General features: G+C 45.7%; 2 protein-coding genes across 3 annotated transcripts; one reads left to right on the forward strand and one right to left on the reverse strand.

Annotated features, from left to right (window-relative positions):
* Window positions 1-11,475: 11,475 nt before the first annotated feature.
* Window positions 11,476-16,900, forward strand: syf2 (SYF2 pre-mRNA-splicing factor). The gene is made up of 7 exons (XM_037485672.2): window positions 11,476-11,566; window positions 11,916-12,017; window positions 12,132-12,257; window positions 12,731-12,848; window positions 15,024-15,114; window positions 15,651-15,749; window positions 16,505-16,900. The coding sequence occupies exons 1-7, from the start codon at window positions 11,549-11,551 to the stop codon at window positions 16,668-16,670; spliced, it is 720 nt and encodes a 239-aa protein (XP_037341569.2). The 5' UTR covers window positions 11,476-11,548; the 3' UTR covers window positions 16,671-16,900.
* Window positions 16,901-18,087: 1,187 nt separating this feature from the next.
* rsrp1 (arginine/serine-rich protein 1) lies at window positions 18,088-21,198 on the reverse strand. 2 transcript variants are annotated; one of them, XM_037485671.2, is made up of 5 exons: window positions 20,958-21,198; window positions 20,013-20,516; window positions 19,750-19,916; window positions 18,565-18,642; window positions 18,088-18,442 (listed from the first exon to the last, which is right to left on the reverse strand). In XM_037485671.2, exons 2-5 carry the CDS (start codon window positions 20,503-20,505, stop codon window positions 18,287-18,289), a joined length of 894 nt encoding a protein of 297 aa, XP_037341568.2. In that variant the 5' UTR covers window positions 20,506-20,516; window positions 20,958-21,198; the 3' UTR covers window positions 18,088-18,286. The 2 variants fall into 2 exon arrangements, with proteins under 2 accessions (XP_037341568.2, XP_062413428.1); XM_062557444.1 differs by lacking the exons at window positions 18,088-18,442; window positions 18,565-18,642 and adding an exon at window positions 18,696-19,431 and having other exon boundaries at window positions 19,631-19,916.
* Between the last annotated feature and the right edge of the window lie 417 nt (window positions 21,199-21,615).

The following is a 21,615-nucleotide window of genomic DNA, read 5'->3' on the forward strand; positions in this document are numbered from 1 at the left end:
TCAACAAAACGTTATTTTAAAAAAAGAATACATGTATATCGTTTTCTCCTCGTGATTTTGTGAAACCATATACGACACGACGGCTAAAACATTGTTGAAGCCCTACGGCTACATGTACAGTGAATGCATTCAGTTGTACTGATATGCATCTACACACAGACACACACACACACAAGGGAAGTAACAGAACTCTCTGCTCTCTGGCCTTGGAGTCATCTCACTGCATCAATAAATACAGCAAAATAACATTAGCAATAACTTCAACGATATGACCAGCCTCTAATATGATAGAATTAGTATCAGTGTTTTAAGGTTTGGCCATTTAGGTGAAATTCTAAGCCGGGCAGGGAGTAATTTGGACACAGGGAAAATTGATTTTGACCATCAGCACTTTCTCATTTTCAAACAGCGCCTGCGGCTAAACGGGTTAGCCTGTTAAGCACATTACACAGGTAGCCTCTCCTTTCCTCCCCAATGATTATGTGTCCGCCTTGAGCAATTGATATTTCTTGCAAATAAGAAAATTATCATATTCCATGACTGGAAAAAGAAATTAGGGCCTGCTGTTATGGAGTGGAGTCACAGGACTGAGAGAGGCAGACCGAGGTACATTTTTCTCTTCTTTTTTCGTTTTTTAAAGGGCGGGGTGTGTGTATCAAATGTCGCACGCTATATTGGAATTGGGGGGCGCTGTCAGGCCTCATCAATAAAAATATAGCGTGATAGGCTGTAAGTGGTGGAGGAGGGACAGTGAGGGTTGGAGGGACGCTGGGAGAGAAGTACTCTCTCTGCTGAGCAGGAAGAGCTGGGAACATAGATGGGTCTGTCATAAGAAAGTGTGCATCGAACTCATTAATCATAACTCTAGCAAATATTCATCTCAGAATTTCTGTTTTGCCGCTGTGTCCATAAAAAAAACAGCATTTCATCCACGTGGGCTCTTTAAGAATATTTCACGGATTTATTGAATCATATTTAAATAAACAACAACAACCATGTTTGCTTTATTCAAACCAAGTAATGGTCAGTGGACAGTGACACATTCAATCACAGGAGAGGCCACAAGGCACCGGTTGCGCCACAATGCGGGTCATTGAGCCGGCTGCACCCCTCCAAACCCGCCGCGCCGCTCCCGCCCTGCAGGCCCGGAGAGGCGGTCTGCAGACTGCAGCTGGAGCCCCTGGCGGCGTAAGTGGAACCACATGGGGCAACCCGATAGTGGCGCTTCGCCCCCCCCCGAGGAGACTTCAACCTGGGCAGTGCGGCTTCCGGGCCCCCTTTTTTGAGATGAGGGCGGCCTCCGGCGGCCCCGGGGGCCTGACCGACGCATGCCCGGCGTCCCCGCTCCCGCGCGTGCGTGCGTGCGCCTCCTGCATCCCTGCAACTCGTCTAATCCACCCTACACCCTCTTAAGGGTTTCTGCGGCTGCGGTGCCTTCAGGAGCGGCCCCCACCGATGAGCGGCGTTTACTGTTGGGCCAGTCAGGTTTGCGAACAACACCAAACACACTAATGGGGAGGAGGGACAAAGCCACAGGCCACAAACAGCCAGTAAACGGAGAACTACAGTCCATGCAGGTACACCCTTCCAAGTCCGCCGGCCTTCTGTGTCTTGCCACTTGCTGTGTTGCCGCGGCAACAGCAGGGACCGACTACGTTTCTGTGCATTCATCAAAGGACCAGCGGCGTTAGGACTGACGCTGTCCTGCGCCTCGGCACCGTGGAGGATCTTTAATTTGGCGGGTCGGTCGATAGGGAACACTGAGCCTCCCCCCCCCTTCGGCAATGTGCTTCCAGTTAAGCTGGCGCTCAGCCCCCGGGGCAGAGGTTAATTGAAACTACCTGCTCCTCTGTGTCTGGCGATTATTTTGCTTTGTCCGCGGCGCTGCCAGATCATAAAACACTCGCGTCCACTTTCCTCCCGCTCTCAAAGTCCCCGAGGTTCATTATGTGTTACGCCTGGACGTGTTGCTGCACAGGGCCGCCCTCTCAGTGTGACACTGTGACAGCCCCGCTGAGGGCTCCACCAACAACACGTACCGCGCGGGGGCCGATATTTTTCGACAGCAAAATGCGCCGCGGGAAAGATCTCGCCCCTGCCTTCGTTTACGCAATGTTGACGATCGCCAGTCTGGAAGTGATGCAGTAAATAATGAAAAATGAGGTTTCTGCAGGCAAATGGGATGAGACATGAAAGCGGACCGGAGCGCTGGCTCTGGTTTCCTGTCTGAATGGCTGTTAATTAATGGAGCAGACGGAGGCCATAATTCTTCACTGGCCTGAGACTGACACACTGTCTCGTGCTTACATTGTTTTAGTGTTGCATATGTTTTCATGTTGAAGAATTTGTGTCTAGGAAACCAAAGCCCTCTCTCGATTTCCATCTTCTTTTTTCTTTCTTTTTTTTTACCCCCCCCCCCCCGCCCTCCCCCACACACACAGTTGCAGAAGGTCCTATCTCTCTTCCCTCCGGAGCGGTACATCGAGCAAAGATCAAACCTCTTTCACCCCCTATCAGTTTGGAAAGCCCGTCCATTCTAAGTGATTTTTCCAAAACCGCAGGTGATTCGTCTCTGTCTTTCCCCTCGACTTCATTTGCAGGATTCTAAGATCAAAAGGGCACGCAGCTCCTCCACGATGAGCTCTAATCGCATGAACTCCAGCGCGGTCATTAAATGCCGAAGTATGGATGTCTCTGCCCCGAGTGCCAGCTGAAACGGCACGCTCTGAACTTCTGCTCTCTTTAGCAGACGCCACTCATGGGGAAACATTGGCGCCTCCCATAGACCGTGATTAAAGTACATGGATGAAATAAGATACAAGGAAATTGAAATGATTAGTTTTCATAGTAACCACGACGACTGGCGGGGGCCCCACCGCTTCGGCACGGGAACGACTGAGCCAGTAAAGCGAGTGCATTCAACTGTAAACGAGGACGGTACCAGAGCGCATAGCAGAGTAAGACCTAAATTACATTGATTGTGTATTCCCGACCGTGGATGCCTCCGTGAAATACGCTCGGCTTTCAAACATGCAACATGAACTTTAATTTCAGAGGTATACACAGAAATCCCCTAAACAACGTCTGGTTTCGATCACTGACCCGCCTGAACGCAACATCAAGTGTTTTCTGCAACGTGCCGTGTTGAAAACCTGCAGCGATGGACGTTTGGCCGCCCGGGGGCGACAAAAAAAAAACCCAACATTCCGCGCAATGACGTCCATTTAAGGCGACAAATAGACAGTGGCATTTTCAGTACACTAAGCTGGTCGCTAATCTTGTCTGTGGGCGGGGCCGGTGGGTTGGAGACGGATCGTGATTCTCTATGAATTGAAATGATGAGATAATGTGTATGGTCTTTTAACAGACTCAATTCATACACATTTTAGTCTAGATTTGCTGTCACTGCTCTTCTTGGCTGTATTTCTTTGCATTTTTACCACGCCCCCCTCCCTCCCTCCCTCCCTCCCTCCCTCTGAGTGTTCTGAGGCGTGGGTTTAAAAGGCCGCTGGGGACAGTTAAGTCCCTCCCCAGTGGAAGCGTTTTAGGCAACAAATGACGAGTGCCATCTCCTTTGCTGCCCACGCGGGCCGGAGCCTGTGCCTGGTTGGTTTGTCCCGTCCTCACCGCCGCCTCTGGGCCCGGGACTCCCCCGCCGGGGGGGGGGGGGGGAACCCACACGCCGGAGCCAGGAAGGGCTTGGATAATGAGGCGCTTCGAGGACATCAAATGCATTTTAGTCACATTGCAAGTGTGCATGTTAAATTCCCAACCGCTTCTACAGAATGCAGAATCGGGTTCTGGGCCGTGACGCCCAGTGACTTGAAACTACGGGCCTTGTTCATATTGAAAAAGTGGTGCAACATACAATATTCTCTGCCAGTACACGTGGAGTGGCAATTTAATACACAGCTGAAACTAAATACTTAATAATAACATTAAGAATTTACTTTCGTTTACGATCTGTTTTCTTTTAGATGTTGCATGTTATTTTGATTCGTATCAGGGAAGTAAAGGAAACAGAGCGTCTAACATTTTAATGGGTCATTAAGGGCCTCGGTAATATTCCAAAACCAGAGCTGAGCAGCCTCACGAACAATATTTGAGGTGGAGGGCGGGGCAGCTGAAGCGAAATGCCCGGATGATTTGTGCAGTAATTTATCACACATGAATTCAAACCTTCCAGTCAATTTGACCGACCCCCACACACACACACTGTTTGATCCCAGGCCTTCGTCCACCCGACAGCCTCCCGCTGCCCTTTTTCATCCTCCCGCCGACCTGGCGAGGGAAGAAAGGCGGCCTCAGAGCGCCCCTGCGGCGTGGGCCGGGCCGAGCGGGCGCGGTGCCATGCGTACATTTGCACATTTCACCTCACTGCCCGTGCCGTCGTTTCCTCTCCGGGAGCCATACATCAGCCCTCCTTACCGCCTTCGCCAACACCACTACAAAGCCACGGGGGGTTGGAAATGACAGGAGTGGAGAACCCGCACACCGTGGAGGGGGGAAAAGAGAAGGTGGGTGTTTAACGTGGAAGCACCGAAACACTCGCCGTCGAATTCAAACGCACGGCTGCATCAGCGAGTGTCTCGCTGTGACACTGAGAGAGGATGTGGGTGTTCGTGGCTCGTGGCCAAGTGAGGAGCTCCGGGGCTTCCCAGTAGGGCACAAATTGTCCCCACGCACCAGCGGCCAAACCCAAACCGCCGTGACCGAGGAGGGTGGAAGTGACATCACCCTCCACGGCTTGGCGGGCGGGGACGATGGCATTATAATAGGGATGCCGTCGCAGCGGAGGAGCGAGCCAAAGACTCGGTTAACCACAGAGGAAAAGATGTGAGGGGTGCATTGAATGACAAGAGAGGGGTGGGGGGAGGGGGTGGGGGTTGCTTTGTTTCTCAGGTGGAGGTCAATTGATCTTGCGCTTCGGGCCACACTTAAACCCTGTGGTATTCTGAAGTGTGCTCAGTGCTAATTAGCGCATGCGAGGACGCTAGCGCCGTAAACAACACACGCGACGAATGTCGGCGTGTTAGCGTGAGCCTGTTAGCATGCGAACATTAGCATTTAGCTACACCAACAACCCCAGTTTGGCCGTAGAATATTCTGTGCATATTTAAATAAATAAGTATTGCATGTACTAGCACAAAAGTTGTTTAATATATTAGTAACGAATACGTTTTATCAGCCCAACAACCCGATGGATGCTGGACGAGGTGCTACAGCCCGACATGTCTGTCCAAATTGCCCATTTTCTCACCCTTTGACCTCCTCTCTTGCAGGTCGCTGTCGGCCCGCTCCTCGGCTGAGCGCTTTCAAACCGAATGTTTCTCCCGAAACATCCCGACTGTGTGTTTATAAACAAGGCTCAATATTATTGTGATGTCTGAGCTGAATTCGATAGATTTCCCCCTCTGTCAGTTGTGCTTCCGCTGCAACACGATACGAAATTACATTCAACAGCAACAGGAGACGGGGCTCGGCTGGGCTCTCTCTCGCGCTCGCTCTCTAACTTCATCACAGGGGGCTCGCGAGGGGCCATGGGAGTCTGAAAACACCCCGGTCCATTACTCAGTGAGAGGCTAACCTGGAGCTAGAGTGTCTTGGCTACCTCCATCAGAGGTCCGTGTCTGGCGAGAAGCGTTCCCTCGGAGGCTTTTGGCTTTAATGGACTCTGCTAAACGCATTCTCTCTGTATATTACCTTTAGGGTCGGCCATATCTGGTTTCTACACTCTGTTTACACATCGCTCGAGCTTGTTCTGCCCAATGCTCTCTTTTTCTTTCCTTCTCTCCGTTTTGCCAAATGTTTTTTTGTGTTGTTTTTTTTTTACTCCTTCACTACATTCACGTGTTTTGTTCATTCTCGGTTCTCATCAGTTCTCCGTCCCACACGGAAAAAAAAGGGAATCTGCGCCGAACATTTTCCCCAGCAATCTGCCGAAGAGGGTGAGATTATAGCCCACATTAAGGGAAACACCTCATCCACTCACACACATAACCCTACATCACTGCAGATAGTCTGACTGAGACAGCTCATTGACTCCATCATTGACTCCATCATTGTGCGTCTGCTTTTAACGACTAAGAGCCGCCATGACTCGATGGACCGAATAGGGCGTACATCACACTAGAAACGCTCTTTTTCAGTCGCTTTTCTCGTTAATTGTATTTGGTCGTCACGGGTTTGGTCGCATGCCATCGCTCGGTCCTCCGGGCTTTCTTCTTCTTTGATTCATCATCTTGTTTTTGCCCCGCTATCCTCTCTGGTCGTCGTGGATCTGACGTTGCTCACCTGCTCGCCGGCTTTCACTGATGTGTTTCCTCACCTTCTAATACAAGGTGACATGTGTATTTGTGCTCAAATGAAGTAATGCTTGAGGCTCGCTGGATCTACAACAGCTGATATGATACAGTAACTTATACAGTGACGTATAAAACGACAAACTCCAAAATATGAAGTACAAACAGGATGCCAACATAGCTGAAAGATCCCGGGGGATCCTTTGACCTTTGTCGTACTCCTTTCTCTCTTCTTGTGTGTCCTGTCTGTCTATATATACTGCTAAAAGGGCTAAAATATAATTCAAAGAAATACAAAAAAGGGGCCGCTCATCAATTGCAATAGTAATGACTTACATTTTACATTGACTTATTTATATGAATTAATTCAGTAACTGTTCTGGACCTTCTAATGTGATCTGCATCATATTTATGAACCTTACCCAGTTTTTTTGTTTTTCCTACCAAATGGTGAGTTTTTTGTGTCGCCAACGTTCAAGAATGAATTTGGACCCTCAAATTGTTTATTATGTTAAAGTTGCCAAATGTGTTCCCAAATGAGAACAAACTACAAATACTTTCGATCTAATCATTTCATTTTCTTACATTGCAAAGCCAACTTTGACCTCATTCCCAGGGGGAAAGAGTAAATTGAAACGTTCCCCTCCCAAAAAATAAGATGAGTTTTTTCATGAATATAAAAGCCCCCTTTAAGGCCGAAAGACTTCAGAAAATAAACCATAGTGACCATAAAGAAAGAGCCCATTTATCACTCGGCAGCTCGGTGGTGGTGTTGTTATTGACACTTGTTTTCGATATTTAGCACTGGTTTTTCTCATCAGATTAGGAATTAGATCCATTGCTGTGAACTAGAGATAAAAGGAGCCACGGCGTTTTTTTGCGCTAAGTAAGTTCTCAGAGCCCAAAATTAGGTGGGAATGGGATTCACTTTGTCTGTGTGCGTGTGTGTGCTTGTGTGTGGCTGGGTGTGCTTGTGCAACATGTGCTCGCCGACCATCCTTTTGACACGTGTGCGTCCGTGTGAGGCTGTTTTATCTGGCAACCGATTTTGCGTGTCAGGTCGGGGATAGATCAGAAGGCCTCCACAGCTGCATGTCCGGAAGCTGTTCGACTGGCCACATCTTATGGCCCTCCACAACGGCGTATTGTTTGGCCAAGTGAGAACTTCACCCTCTCATTAAGGTCACTGGGTAAGAGGATGGGAAACTCGAAGGCAGGAACCCATGATGCTTTTGGGCCTTGCTCGGGGGAGGTGGATGGCACTCGGGTTGAACTTGTCTGAGGGCACCGTGGTGAGGAGATGCTTCGCAGCAGATACGCAGCCCGGCGCTTTCATCTGTGGTGAGAACTCCAGTCTGTTGGTGGCTATGGGTGTGGGTTACAGAAACACAATTGCATAAGTAAGAAATAGACTTGGCAATGTGGCCTTTTCTACTTACTATGCCTACTGGGATTTAATAGGAAGCTAATGTCTGATGAAATATAAGGGAAATGCCTCCCTCTTGTGGTATATGGGACTTCACGGGTCCGTAGGAGAAGGTGCCTTCAGTCAAGCTCATTAGTTCACTTTTGTACTTTGCACAAAAACATCCTCTCTCATGGTCCCACTTGGCCCGTTTTACCGGAATCGCTCAGACTTTTTTTTTTTTTTTTATTGGGTCCTCTGAGTTTATTTTGTTGTTGCACTTTCATTTTGATCAGTAATTACGATCATAAAGTTTGTGGATCAGTCTGAGTTTCTTTGGATGACAACATAGGAGACATCTGTGTGCCCGCAATATACAGGCCGTGGAGCTGCTCTCCTTGTGGTTGCTGCTAGTGGAAAACCCATAATGGCCTTTAATTGGGACCTTAATTGTGTGTGGTGGAGCAAAAGCATTGACAACAAAACTGGTGGTATTTGAGTGCACACATGCATCTTCTGTGTAAGTATATGTGTCGCTCCCCGAATCCTCTTCCTCTCTCGCATTGGCTTCCGTTGGCAATCAGATGAGCTAGTGGTGTGTCAATTCATAAACTTCTGGGTCGCATTAGCCTCATTTTGCCTCCAGGGGAAGATCTATGAGAGCTCCCATGCCCTGGCATTTGTGTTGACACAAAGATGCTTGGTGTCAGACACTTTTACAAGGACTCTCGTCCAAATAGCTCGTTGTTCACTCCATTCATCCGTGCCCTTTGGATATGCCTCGAATCGCCGCGGCAACAAATCAACCCGGGATGCCATTATTGACTGCATAGGATGGAGGGCAATGATGGACTGTGTGAGGAATGCCTCGGCTGGAAATCAACTTGATGACATGTGACCCTGTGAGAGATTGGCATTTCTCTCTCAGAGCACGTACAGCCACAGAAAGTATTTTGGCAACTTTAAAAAATGTCACATCATCTCATATGTTACGCTAACAAGCATTTGAAAGCATGTCGGAGAAGGAAACCAAGGAGAGAATAGACGTAACGGGAGAGTGGTATGAATGGCGTTGAGAATAAGGTGGCAGGGACGGAAAACAAGACGCCATCTTGTGTTTCCGCTCGTGTTTGCGGCGCCTTGGCCTCTGTTCCCCATAGATACACCCACTCCCACACACACACACAAACACACGCCGGCGGAGCGGGGCAGGAGCTTGTGGTTCCAGTCCAGTGACAGCGGCCTGTAGTCAGGGTGGCGTCGCTTCAGGAGCAGCTCTTCGTGGAGGAGAAGCGTGTTTTTGTTGGCCCTGAATTAATAACTTTTCCTTTAGTGCGGAAATGACAGGAATAGTAATTAAGGAAATGGAATGATTTTATTGGCCATGATGTTTATATTAAGTTCCAGATGTGAAGCAGCTGTATGCGCGGCAAGAGAGCCCCCCCCCCCCCCTCCATGTGCTATCTACAGTAACTCTTATTAAGAGCATGATCACAGCGCCAGTTATTCGTCGGTCTGTGTGTACAGAAAACACAGTATCTGGTTCACAGCGTGTGGCAAACTGGACTAATATCATGTCCGGTTTGATTCATGGTTTTAAAACGACCACGAGGTCCGCTGTGTATTTAGAAAACGCGCACCCAAAAAGTGCAATTTATTTGCACATATAATGTTACTCTATTTCAGGCTTGATTTGCCTGAGTGGAAAAGTTAATATCGAGGAGTGACTGTTCAGCGTTTTTGGGTGGCCCCGAGCACATGTGAGATCGTGCCGCACCACAGTTTAGTATCCCTTAAATGGCGGTGGCAGCGCCGCTCAGATCCTCACATCGCCTGTCAGAAGGCCAGTTTCAATTTCGAATTGAATTCAAGCCAATCTCCACTGTGACATGTGCGGGCAAAGGAGTGAACTGAAAGACTCGTGTGCGTTGGTGTTGTCACACAACATGTCCCCCCCCGAACTTAGATGTTCCCGTCTGGTGCGCGTGTTCCGTTCCCGGAGGTTCATTCACGACAGGACCTTTCAACGTGACCCCTACAACCCGCCACGTTGGGTCCGTGCCCACCGGCTCTCCGTTCAAGCCAAGCGCGTCGGAGCTTCGGGGGCAGTGAGCGAATGCGCCCCGAGGTGCCAGTTAACTTCACTTCTGAGAGAACTCGAGGAGTGGTAAGGACGTGTGGGCGACGTCAACAGCTACTGAGGACACGGAGGAGGCCCATAAAACGTTCTGTAAATTCTCCCAATTATTGCGTCTCCGCTCTCTGCCGTTGTAGATTTGAGCTGATTACAGAGGAAGTGCTCATTGGCTTCCTCACCCCGTTACTTTGCTGTTACTCTCTCTCCATCTGAGACTTATTCATCTTGATGTCTTCTCTTTTGTATGGCGATGACGGAGCCCATTACTGAAGCCTATAATGTTTTGGTCTGTTCTGATGTGCTCCCATCTGGTTTCCAGTGAAAATGCATCACTCCATTAACATTGCCTGTGATCTAGAAGATGCTTTAATCTAAGACTCTAAACCCAACTTAATTACATCCTTCAAAATAGCTCTATTAGTAGAATACAATCAAAAGTGTAGCACATCCATTTTGGCAAGTCAAACATGCTTCAGATGGCTCTGAAGATGTTTACTTTCGTCTCCTGTTCATGAATCATATTTGGAGGTTTGAGACCCAAATGTATACTTGTGTTCTTATGTGGGTGAAAATAACATGCATGGTAATACGTATGAGATTCCTTTTCTCCCCCATAACAATTGAGTTTAGGGGAGCATGAAGAGACTCTCTGTGTGGCACACTGATGACTTTGTGCTCGACCTTTCAAGCCTCTCACTGTATAACCTCCAGTCATATTCATAATTACGTTCTCTCTGCATCCTGCCAGTTTTGATTAGTGCAGCAGTATTTTGCAATGAATCGAAACTTCAAAAGGAAAATGAGATGGCCCGGTTCAAAAGGATTTACAAAGACTTTCTGAAGGATTCATGATGCCCGGCAATTACCTTTGCTGCGGTGCCATGATAAAAAGATAATTTAATTACAGCAAATAATTGAAGTTTCTTGTGGTGATATTATAGGTTTAACATATGATAACAAATGATAGCACTTAAATTGTACTTATAATGGCACTTTTCTATAACATGTTTTGTAACTGCTTATTTGATGAAAAATGTACTTTCTTGTTACTTGTTTTCTGAGTTTGTATCTATGTGGAAATGCACTTATTGTACGTCGCTTTGGATAAAAGCGTCAGCTAAATGACATGTAATGTAACATAGATTTTATGTGGCTCTGATGACACTACACTTTACAGGATTGCCAGTTTTCAGATGTAAGCACACAACACTAATAATATATTAATAATAAAAGTATTGTTGTTATTGGGTTGGCACTATTATTATAAAAGTAGTTGATAATAATAATGATGATTATTATTATTATTACAACTTTTATTATAATAATATAATTATTAGTAGCTGGTGTTCACATTATTATAATTAGTATAACTAATATCATGAATTGTTTTTATTTTTGTTTTCATCATTATTTCTCCTAGTGGAAATTCAAATTTGGTTGAAAACAAAATGAGATTGAAAGCATCCACAGAAGAAATGGCCCAATGTAATCTGCTTACAAGTACATTTCATTTTTTATGACAGCCCCCTTTAGACACCCCACTTTCAAATGTTTTATAAAACATAAAATGTCAACTTCTTTAACTGTGCACAATGTAATACAATTATTTTTTTGACTAAATAGTAAAACCTAAAATGTTTATAATGTGCGCAACATCCGGTGTAAACGTCACACTTCCGGTCTCGGCCTCCTTTCAGTGCAACAATGGCGTCCCGTCTTGAGGTTAGTCGTTGCTCTAGTTGTATGTCAAACTACTCAAATAATTAGATATTGCGGCAAGTTAACGTCAAATTATATAATTCCTTCAACGAAGATGTATCGTGTGTCCGTCGGAGAGTGTGTTTCCGTCCCTCACTTGTCGTTTACGTTCTCGCGTCGTTGTGCTAAGCTAACGAGTGCTAAATGACGCTATCCCGTCAACACGGGACGTTCCACTCACTGCACATCTCTGCCCTGACTGCCGCGCTGTGGGTTTCACGGATCTACAGTTGGTCATTAAAAAGTCTCGTTTGGTAACGTATCGTTCATGTGTAACTGTAACGTTAAAAAAAATAACTGTCGGTATTTCCAGGAGTCCGCGACGGCCACAGGAGAGGCGCAACAGACGGATGCCGAGGTCTCTCTGAAGAGGGAAGAGAGACTTCGGAAATTTCGAGAGTTACATTTCAAACGAGTGAGTAGAAAGATTCATTATATCCACGTTACGTGATGGGGGCGAACGCTGAAGTCAGTACATGTTTATTTCCGGTTTATTGCGCTCGTCGTCATTTGTTATTTTCCGTTGCAGAATGAAGCACGTAAGATCAATCACCAGGAGGTTGTGGAGGAGGACAAAAGGCTGAAGCTCCCTACTAACTGGGAGGCTAAGAAAGCCAGACTGGAGTGGGAGCTCGCTGAAGACGGAAAGAAAAAAGTGATTAGGCCTCCAAGCATTCCACATGTTAAAAACACCGCAGATCTGTGCATATTCACAATGACGACATGTAGCTGATCAGACACGTTTGCCAACTTAAGTACTCTAAGCATATATGTGTAAAATATATATTTCTCTAAGTTTACTGATACTTTTCATCACGCTTTAGTACCATAAAATTATAAGGGTTTGTGTAGTTTGCTAAAGTGGAGACAGGTATTTGTATTATGTAAAAAGCACTGGGTAGTATATTTAATTCACATATTACCCTGTATTCAATAAACAGGTAGAGGAACACTACTTGTTTGACTGCTGCAAGTAAGGCAAGATTGCCCTATACTGCATTGTTTTCCCATCATAATGGTAGTTATTCAATTGATTTCCCTCGGAATACTGCTATAAAGTATACCTAGTGCACTTATGAAATCTGAAATCAGTTTGACATATGTGCCATATTAATGGTTTTCCCTCAGGAATGTGCTGAACGTGGGGAGGACTATCACCGAGTGAAGCTGCTTGAAATCACTGCTGAAGATGCAGAGCGGTGGGAGAGGAAGAAGAAGAAGAAGAACCCAGACACTGGATTTGCAGGTTGGTGTTAGGGTCTCCAATGGGGACACACGGGGGTCTCTTGGCGGCAATGTACTCGGTGGAGTGTACATTTGCAGTGTGACTTACTGTAGCCACAAGAAACATGTCCGTCACGTTACATGTTGGTAGCTGCTAGGAGAGTTGAGAGCGCAGCAAAGTGCTCGAGGACTGCAGAAAGAGTCCCTAGTTCAACATGTTCCACCCGGGGGACTTATGTCTTGGAGATGATCCCATTTGTGTAGTTTTGTGTGTGTGTAAAAAAAAAAAAAAATACACTCAAGTCCTGAACTCCAAACTGAATGTCAGAATTGGAAAGGTGATTTAAGCATTTTGAGCGTGGCATGGTTGTTGGTGCCAGACGGGCCGATCTGAGTATTTCACAATCTGCTCAGTTACTGCGATTTTCACGCACAACCATTTCTAGGGTTTACAAAGAATAGTGTGAAAAGGGAAAAACATCCAGTATGCGGCAGTCCTGTGGGCGAAAAGGCCTTGTTGATGCTAGAGGTCAGAGGAGAATGGGCCGACTGATTCAAGCTGATAGAAGAGCATCTTTGACTGAAATAACCACTCATTACAACCGAGGTATGCAGCAAAGCATTTGTGAAGCCACAACACGCACAACCTCGAGGCGGATGGGCTACAACAGCAGAAGACCCCACCGGGTACCACTCATCTCCACTACAAATAGGAAAAAGAGGCTACAATTTGCAAGAACTCACCAAAATTGGACAGTGAAAGACTGGAAAAATGTTGCCTGGTCTGATGAGTCTCGATTTCTGTTGATACCATTCAGATGGTAGAGTCAGAATTTGTCGTAAACAGAATGAGGACATGGATCCATCACACCTTGTTACCACTGTGCAGACTGGTGGTGGTGTAATGGTGTGGGGGATGTTTTCTTGGCACACTTTAGGCCCCTTAGTGCCAATTGGGCATCGTTTAAATGCCACGGCCTACCTGAGCATTGTTTCTGACCATGTCCATCCCTTTATGGCCACCATGTACCATCCTCTGATGGCTACTTCCAGCAGGATAATGCACCATGTCACAAAGCTCCAATCATTTCAAATTGGTTTCTTGAACATGACAATGAGTTCACTGTACTAAAATGGCCCCCACAGTCACCAGATCTCAACCCAATAGAGCATCTTTGGGATGTGGTGGAACGGCAGCTTCGTGCCTTGGATGTTCATCCCACAAACCTCCATCAACTGCAAGATGCTATCCTATCAATATGGGCCAACCTTTCTAAAGCATGCTTTCAGCACCTTGTTGAATCAATGCCACGTAGAATTAAGGCAGTTCTGAAGGCGGAAGGGGGTCAAACACAGTATTAGCATGGTATTCCTAATAATCTTTTAGGTGAGTGTACAATTCAACAGTCTTTAAAATATACGCTTTCCCAAGTGGTTACTCGTTAATTTATAAAATGTGGTATTTAGAAAGGGAAAAACAACCTTTTAATAGTAATTAATGCATTTCTAAATGTGAGATTAGTATAATTATATTGACAGCCCTACTTTGCAACCAACTTTATTTGGTAGAAAGAACCCTAGGGCTGCCTTCTTTCAGTTAATTAAATCATGGGCACACCGACCTTAGATTAACTGAAACAAATAGCTGCCTGGATTAATTCGGGTAAAAAAGAAATCTAAACTAATCACTCAAGAGGACATTTATGTCCCTTTCACACCTAATGGAATGAGGGTTGTCACTTATTCAAGGCGCTAAAGTACTTGTCACTGATTGTATTGGATCAAACCGCTTTATTTTAGGCATGAGACCACAGAACCTCAGTCTACTCATTTCGGTAAATGGTAATTTAATACTCAGGGAAATTAGTAGTTTACCGTGTTCTGCTCTAGCGTGCAATGTGTGACTTTTTCTTAAGAAGTGTTCCCACTTCCAAGCGGAGAAGCGCTGCCACCTAAAACCACATGTAACACTGGTTTAAGTAAGGATCTCTTGGGATGTTAGTCTACTCCAACTGGTTCGAATTGAATCCCCTCAAGAAAGAAAAGACTTGATGCGTCCCATGAATATGGCTGCTATTGATTGCAACCCCAAAACTGTCCGTGGGGTGTTTTGCAAAGCCTCGTGCCTGTTTGCTGTTTGTTCCGGTAATTATTACTTAATATCTGATTTCGCTCCATCTCACACATCGAACCGCAGGTTATGCTGAAGCCCAATTCCGACAGTACCAGAGGCTCACCAGGCAAATCCGACCCGACATGGAAAGCTATGAGAAGCAGAGAGAGGATTGGTGAGTGACTTGATCCCGATCGAAAGACATGGCAACTAATCTAGCGTTACCAGATTTGTGTGCCTTCCCACTAGCCGGGCCATGAGAAGACCAGGCATGAGACGTCTCTAGGGTTATGACCAGAACTGTGACATTGCTAGTCAAGTAAAATTAATCCTCATTTGGCCTGGCATAGTTCTCTCAGAATTCACTCATCACATGTGCACAAAGCATTTTCTATATATTAAGTTTTGTACCCCCTCAATCGCCCCGAGGTCAGTTTTGAAACGCTTCCGATGTAACTCAAAAATATTTTAGTGCATGTGCAGTGCACGGATACTTAAGTTCGAAGAAGAGATGTTTGCCTCCAGGTTATTTGCCCTCAAAAGACTGACGTTCATGCAGAACCGTGAAGGATGCACAAGCACATTTCCCCCCGCGGCCATCTTATCTTTCATTGGGGTGACCACGCTCACAATGATGGAATAGAGGAGTCCGTTTTAAATATGTTCAAATCGGGATTATCTCTGGTTACGCGTGTCTGATTCCTTCCACAGCGGTGTGGACTTCCACCCCACGTCCAACAGCCTGATCCACGGCACCCACGTCCCCTCAAAGGACGGCATTGACCGCATGGTGGAAGATGTTGAGAAACAGTAAGTCGCACCCACAAGGACGCCATGTCCTCTCCTGACCGCTCGCAGTCAATTCATCTCACACTGCCGGCACATAGAGTATCAGTTTGACTCCCGCCACGAAGATAGACCATCCTTCTAACCGACAGGTGCGGCTTTAACGAGAAACGCTCGACCCTGAGTGAGTTTCATCGTGATGGGGGTTAGAGGAATACTTCACATCCAAAAACAACGCATGTGTATCGATCGCGCGGGTCACCTGGAGTTCTTGAGGAAAACCTTTATTTTCCTTGCATGCCTTCAGGGCGAACGGAGAAATCTCTCAATTCTAGTAGAGAAAATGTAAATCTTCGACATGAATTAAAGGTAACAGGGGACGAAAAGTTGCCTGTTTTTTGTGGGTGAAGTTTTCCTCTGAGCAATTTTAACACCCAGAATAAAGGCGCATTTTAGAAAGACAGCGGGGACATTGAGACCCTTTTTCCGGTACTGGTTCACCACAAATGCAGTGTGAGGTTCGGAAATATGTGATTATTTCAGTCATAATAAATTATGTGGGGAAAATTCTGACTTGGTGACCTTTTTGCCAATTTAGGAAACGCTGCTACATCTTTTAATGTGCCTCACATTTAACTGACTGCTTTTAGGTTTTCCATCGCCACATTTTAAATTCTCACCCTCGGCATAATCGCCTGTATCCAATAATTGTTATTGGATATGCCATGGCCCAGTTCATGACGTCCTCCCTAAGCTGCTTTCATTTTGCGATTTGTCAGGATAGAGAAGCGGGCCAAGTACAGCCGACGCAGGGCCTACAACGACGACGCGGACATCGACTACATCAACGAGAGGAACGCCAAGTTCAACAAGAAGGCGGAGCGCTTCTATGGCAAATACACGGCGGAGATCAAACAAAACCTGGAGAGAGGCACAGCTGTCTAGAGGGTGTCAGGGAGGCTTCTTCTGCTCTGTACTTTTTGACTTGTTTTCACCAGAATACATGTAAGCGGTTGTCTAAGTATAAGATGCCGAGGTTGTTGTGGGCTGAAAGAAAATTCAGTCATTTCTAAGACGTGTGGTGTCCTTTTGTACAGTACTATTAGTTAAAAAAGCTGTGGTGGGTTTTTTTTTTTAATCCTTTTTTTTTCTTTTAAATAAACTGCTTGCCGTTATCTCGCACACTTGTTTGTGTCTGTGGGCTCCCTGTGTGTGGTCTCATGACAGGAGAGATGTGAGCGTGAGAACAAGCTACCGCTAAGTACCATCAAACCTTGGGGCCCATTTAGCCGAAGATGCCGGTCAAAAGCATGTATTTAGGTGCACAAGAGAGAAGGACCCAACAATTGAGCAATTCAATTTATTCATTATCATCTCCATCTCAGTCTGGCTAAGTTGCCCCAAGCTGCAACATGAGCAGGAAAGCCATGTGACCGTGGCAACAGATAAAGGACCACAGGTTCCCATGCAAACCCATTACGCAGTGAGCTGGATAAAACATGCCATTGTTTACATATTTATAACAATCTGTTTCTAGTCTGGATGAATCAATTCTTTGGATCCTCACACAACACATTTAAAAGGTCAATGTTCAAAAAGGAGCTATGTTATTATGTCTTGGAGTAGGGAGGGCTTCGGGTGATGCCTTTGATGCCTGACGTAGCTCTAAAGGGAGTGGATTAAATGTTCAAATGCGTGATTGTGACATTCTTATCTGATTAGCCGCTGGGACTTGTAGTGCATAAATTCTCATTGGTGACTGGGAAAGTATGACGCCGTTGATTCAATCAAATGTTCCCCGGCCAAAGGAGCACGCTTTAAGGCCAGTAAAAGAACCGGTTAACACTCATCAAATCACCGGTCTTCCCACTAACGTCAATCAGGTTTGTTGCACCTTTTTATTCAGTGACGTGCAGATGTTACCATGTGGCAATTGGACCATTGAATGCAGTGTGCAAACATTAGTGCAGCTGTGACTGCAAGCGGTTAAGCTATCAATGCCCGTTTGTATGACTTCGCTGGTGCCAATACTGACCTCATGTGGTCATGAGAATGCATCACCTAAACTAATCCTGTCCAGCTCTGATCTATTGCTTAACCTCAGTACCGGTTTATACAAGTGATCAGTTTTGTTGCCTTTAATTGAAGGCTTTTCTTCTGGCAAACGTTTTGACCCAGTTGGAAACGCAGTTACTAAAGCTAAATCCAAAGTGAATTATTTTTCAGTTGCCCATTTGTTTGTATGCCATAGTTTACTGTTTAATATAAGCATACCGTAACTCTGGAAGCTATTAGTCCAGTGTATCCCTTTCTAGACAAACCACAGCATTAGTAACTTCTCAAGAAGGTGGTGAAAAGTTAGAACAGACAAAACATTTTAATCAAATAAATACTTTATTGAAGCACAATATACAACAAAGCAAAAAACCTCCCACCTGATGGAATTCTTCCCTTCTCCTCACATAAGTCTTTCATCTGTAATAAAACTTCAATACCATAAAATGGTAAAACATATGTACAAAAGATTTACAGTATTCACAGCGTCCACGTACTCTGACACACTAGTGTGCCGGTGTGTGTTTGCGTGCCCTGGAGGTGTGGCCTGATTTGACTGGCATCCAATGGCCATACGGCTTCCGGCTTTCATAGCTGTCCATTCTGGAAGTTACCTTAGCCCCTGACGCAGCAGCAGCCGCTGTTGGTTTTAGCACGGAGTTCTGACGGGACGAGACCAGGACAGTAAGACGTTAGAATACATTGATGCACGCTCAAAGGGATTGAAAGCATTGCTTGGATTTATTATTTGCATAAAAGCAAGAAATCATGAATGGTCACTTACATTAATGCTGAAAGAGATCGTTCTCCTTTTCAGGGACATCCCCAAGCTGAACATATCATCAAGCTCCCCCTCATCGCTCTGTTTGAGAAAGACAAAAAAAAGAAACCTAGTGAGATATGTGTGCATCACTGATGGTGTGTTGACAGCTTGTTTACGTTTTAGATGGACTACAGCTCCCACTGCTAATATCGTAAAACTCTTCATTGCATGGTGAATTATTTAAGTGTTAGTTTCAACACTAACAGCCCCCCACCGCCCATCCCACTGCTGTCACACAGTTCAATGTCTCCACCACTTAAAACCATCCTACAGAACACCAAAACAAAACCATAAAATGCAAAAAGAATCATAGTAAAAAAGGATGTCTTCTCTGTCTACAGTGGCAGAATGGTGGTGACGTAGGTTTCCCAGCCCTCGGGACACGGCTGGTGAACCAACTTATCTTTGGCATACGGAGCGGAGTTCTTCGTCTGTTTTTAGCTCTCTTGACAGGGATAGTCACTATAATGCAGTCCACACGCCTTTGCTCCATCAGCGAGTGAAGGATTCTGCTAAATAACAACGACCCATTTCAACTTCAAGCATGAATACATTTGAAAAGTCAAAATTCTATTGCCTATCTATATGAAGTGGTCAGTGTAATACAATGTCTGAATTGATCATTAAGCATCTATGTGTGGAATTAGCATTTGTTTTGGCTGTGTGCACAAAAAAAAAAAAAAATCAAGCATGTGTGTTTGGTTAACTTAAGACTCAACATTACAAGGGTTATCAGGTAAACTTTCACGCAAACACGTATCGTCACCTAAGTCACATGACAGCCCTTTAATCCCAGGTGCCGATGAGTGGAGACCACTGTCATGTTATCTATGAAGACAGGAATAAATACAGAAAGTATGTATTTTCCCTCAGGGGTCCGAAGGTTAACAAGACAGGAAATTGAACACAACATAGTCCTAAAACTAATCAACAGACGCATGTAGACATTGCAACAAAGTCAGTTGAGCAGGCAACGGGTAACTTTGATCAAAATTATTAAATCAATAAAATTCTCAACACACCTTACCTTGTATTAATATGTAGTCCTAGATGGGGGGGAAACTTCTGTGTGTTCAATAAGAACTTGTGAGACAGCTTTATATTTAGTGTGTGATGTGCAGCTGACCATCGATCTAAGACACCCACCTGTGACGGAGTCTTTTCCAGGTCTTGTCTCACCCATGTCTCTCGCAATACTTGTTTGGACTCCACCGCCTGTGCCGACTCGATTGATTCCACGATCTCAGGACTGTAGAGTTTCTCGTCTTCTTGGATTATGGCAGCATCAACAGACATGATTGGTTTTCCTTTACCTTGGGAAAACACAAGATTATCAAGGTGAAATTACTTGTGCAATTCCTTTTTTTTTGCCAGTGTACTGACAATTTACTCTTGAAAAATCAACTCACCATCAATACTCAAGTCAACGGAATTCTCTGAATATTCGGATCCTGAGCTGCTTCTGTGGTTTCTGGGCGGGGACTGGGAGAACCGGCTAACCGCCCTCCCGGACCGGCTGGACGGGGACCTGTTGCGTCGGTGACGGGAGTGCCTGGAGGGGGAGGGGGAGTCGGAGCTTTCCCTGTGGCGGCGCGGCGCGGATCGGCGGCCACCACGCCTGCGATGGTTGTCACAGCGACAGCGGGAGGACGGCCTGTGGCAACGCGGGTGGGAGCGGGAGCGAGAGGACGACCTGCTGCCGGACGAAGACGACGAGCAACGGTGATGGCGGCGGCTGCTGCGCCCCCTGTGGCGACGGGAGCCGCTGGAGCGTCTGCTGGCACTTTTGGATCGTGAACGGGAGCGAGATATGGCGGCGCTGCTCCGGTCGAAGATCACCTTGATGCCGTCATTATGGCGAACGCGGGCAATTTCCGAGCGAGAGTCCTCTCCCTTGGTCATTGTTATAGGTTCTGAAACAAGTTGAAATGAGATACAAGTCTATTTAAAAATAAAATATTTATAGATATACATGAACGGGCTAATCCTATAACAACGTAACGATGTCGTCGGCCATTTAAGAGAAGGGCCGTGATAATTTATCACAGTTCATGCCCGACAATAGGTGCGCATTGCATAACACAGCACACGTAGCGTTAGCACAACGCAGCTACAATGGCTGACCGAAGAGGCCTTGTGGAAATTTCTGCAATGACGCAACCTAAAGATAGCATGACAAGCTTAAGCTAGCATCATTCCGAAAGACAAAGGTCGTTCGCTTATCATTTCAAAACACACTCGTGCGTTTGATCGTTCGTTACATGGCACGACGTGTAAATACAAAACTATAAGAAAACTGGAACGTTAGCTCGTAGTAGCTTGGAAAACAGTTAAGAGTGCGTCATAGGACTTACCAGGCCGCGTGTGGATTGAAAACCTTTGTTCCGTTAGCGTCGATTAAAACGCAAGTAAGCAAACGTCGTATCAAAAGAAACACTTTAACAAGCGTTGTAAGAGAAGGTGACTCACAAATATAGCTCAAATTGTCCCGAAAAGTTTTTGTTTGTAGCTAAATATTATGCGAAAGCGTCGGCGGTTTGTCCGTTGCTTGCCGTTGAATCGAAGGTCTGTGAAGTGAAGAAGTGGCGGCTGGGTGCAGGGAGGAGTCACGAGAGCCTGTGGAAAATTCCAGTCACGTGTTGCAGGCCTTGTTGTTCCTATCAGCAGACATAATGGCGGACAAGATAAGTCCCGCAGAAAGTGCTGGAAGCAGCCCTTCTCTGGATATGGATATGGTTTTAATGTTTGAATTCTGACCTCAAACACATTCAAATGCTTGCTCGTTCTCCATAGCTGATGTTGATATACGTGACAATAATATATGTTCAATACTGTCATAACACTAATGAAGATACAACAGCTTGTAATAACCAACTAACATGAACACTAACAATCCCATATGTTTATTTCTTCCAATGCTTTTAATGCAGGACAATTTAATGAGTAAGTCTGCATTGAAGTAGTGCACCAATTCAATCAATACCAATAAATTACGTGCACATCAGCAAACAG

This window comes from Pungitius pungitius, chromosome 14, assembly GCF_949316345.1.
Source record: "Pungitius pungitius chromosome 14, fPunPun2.1, whole genome shotgun sequence".
Lineage (NCBI taxonomy): Eukaryota > Metazoa > Chordata > Actinopteri > Perciformes > Gasterosteidae > Pungitius > Pungitius pungitius.

Coding starts and splice junctions, on each gene's coding strand:
- syf2 (XM_037485672.2), top strand. Junction 12,849..15,023: donor CCCAGACACTGGATTTGCAG/GTTGGTGTTAGG, acceptor ATCGAACCGCAG/GTTATGCTGAAGCCCAATTC. Junction 15,750..16,504: donor GTGGAAGATGTTGAGAAACA/GTAAGTCGCACC, acceptor GCGATTTGTCAG/GATAGAGAAGCGGGCCAAGT.
- rsrp1 (XM_037485671.2), bottom strand. CDS start 20,505: ATGACCAAGGGAGAGGACTCTCGCTCGGAAATTGCCCGCGTTCGCCAT. Junction 19,917..20,012: donor CGTTGACTTGAGTATTGATG/GTGAGTTGATTT, acceptor TGTTTTCCCAAG/GTAAAGGAAAACCAATCATG. Junction 18,443..18,564: donor CGATCTCTTTCAGCATTAAT/GTAAGTGACCAT, acceptor TCGTCCCGTCAG/AACTCCGTGCTAAAACCAAC.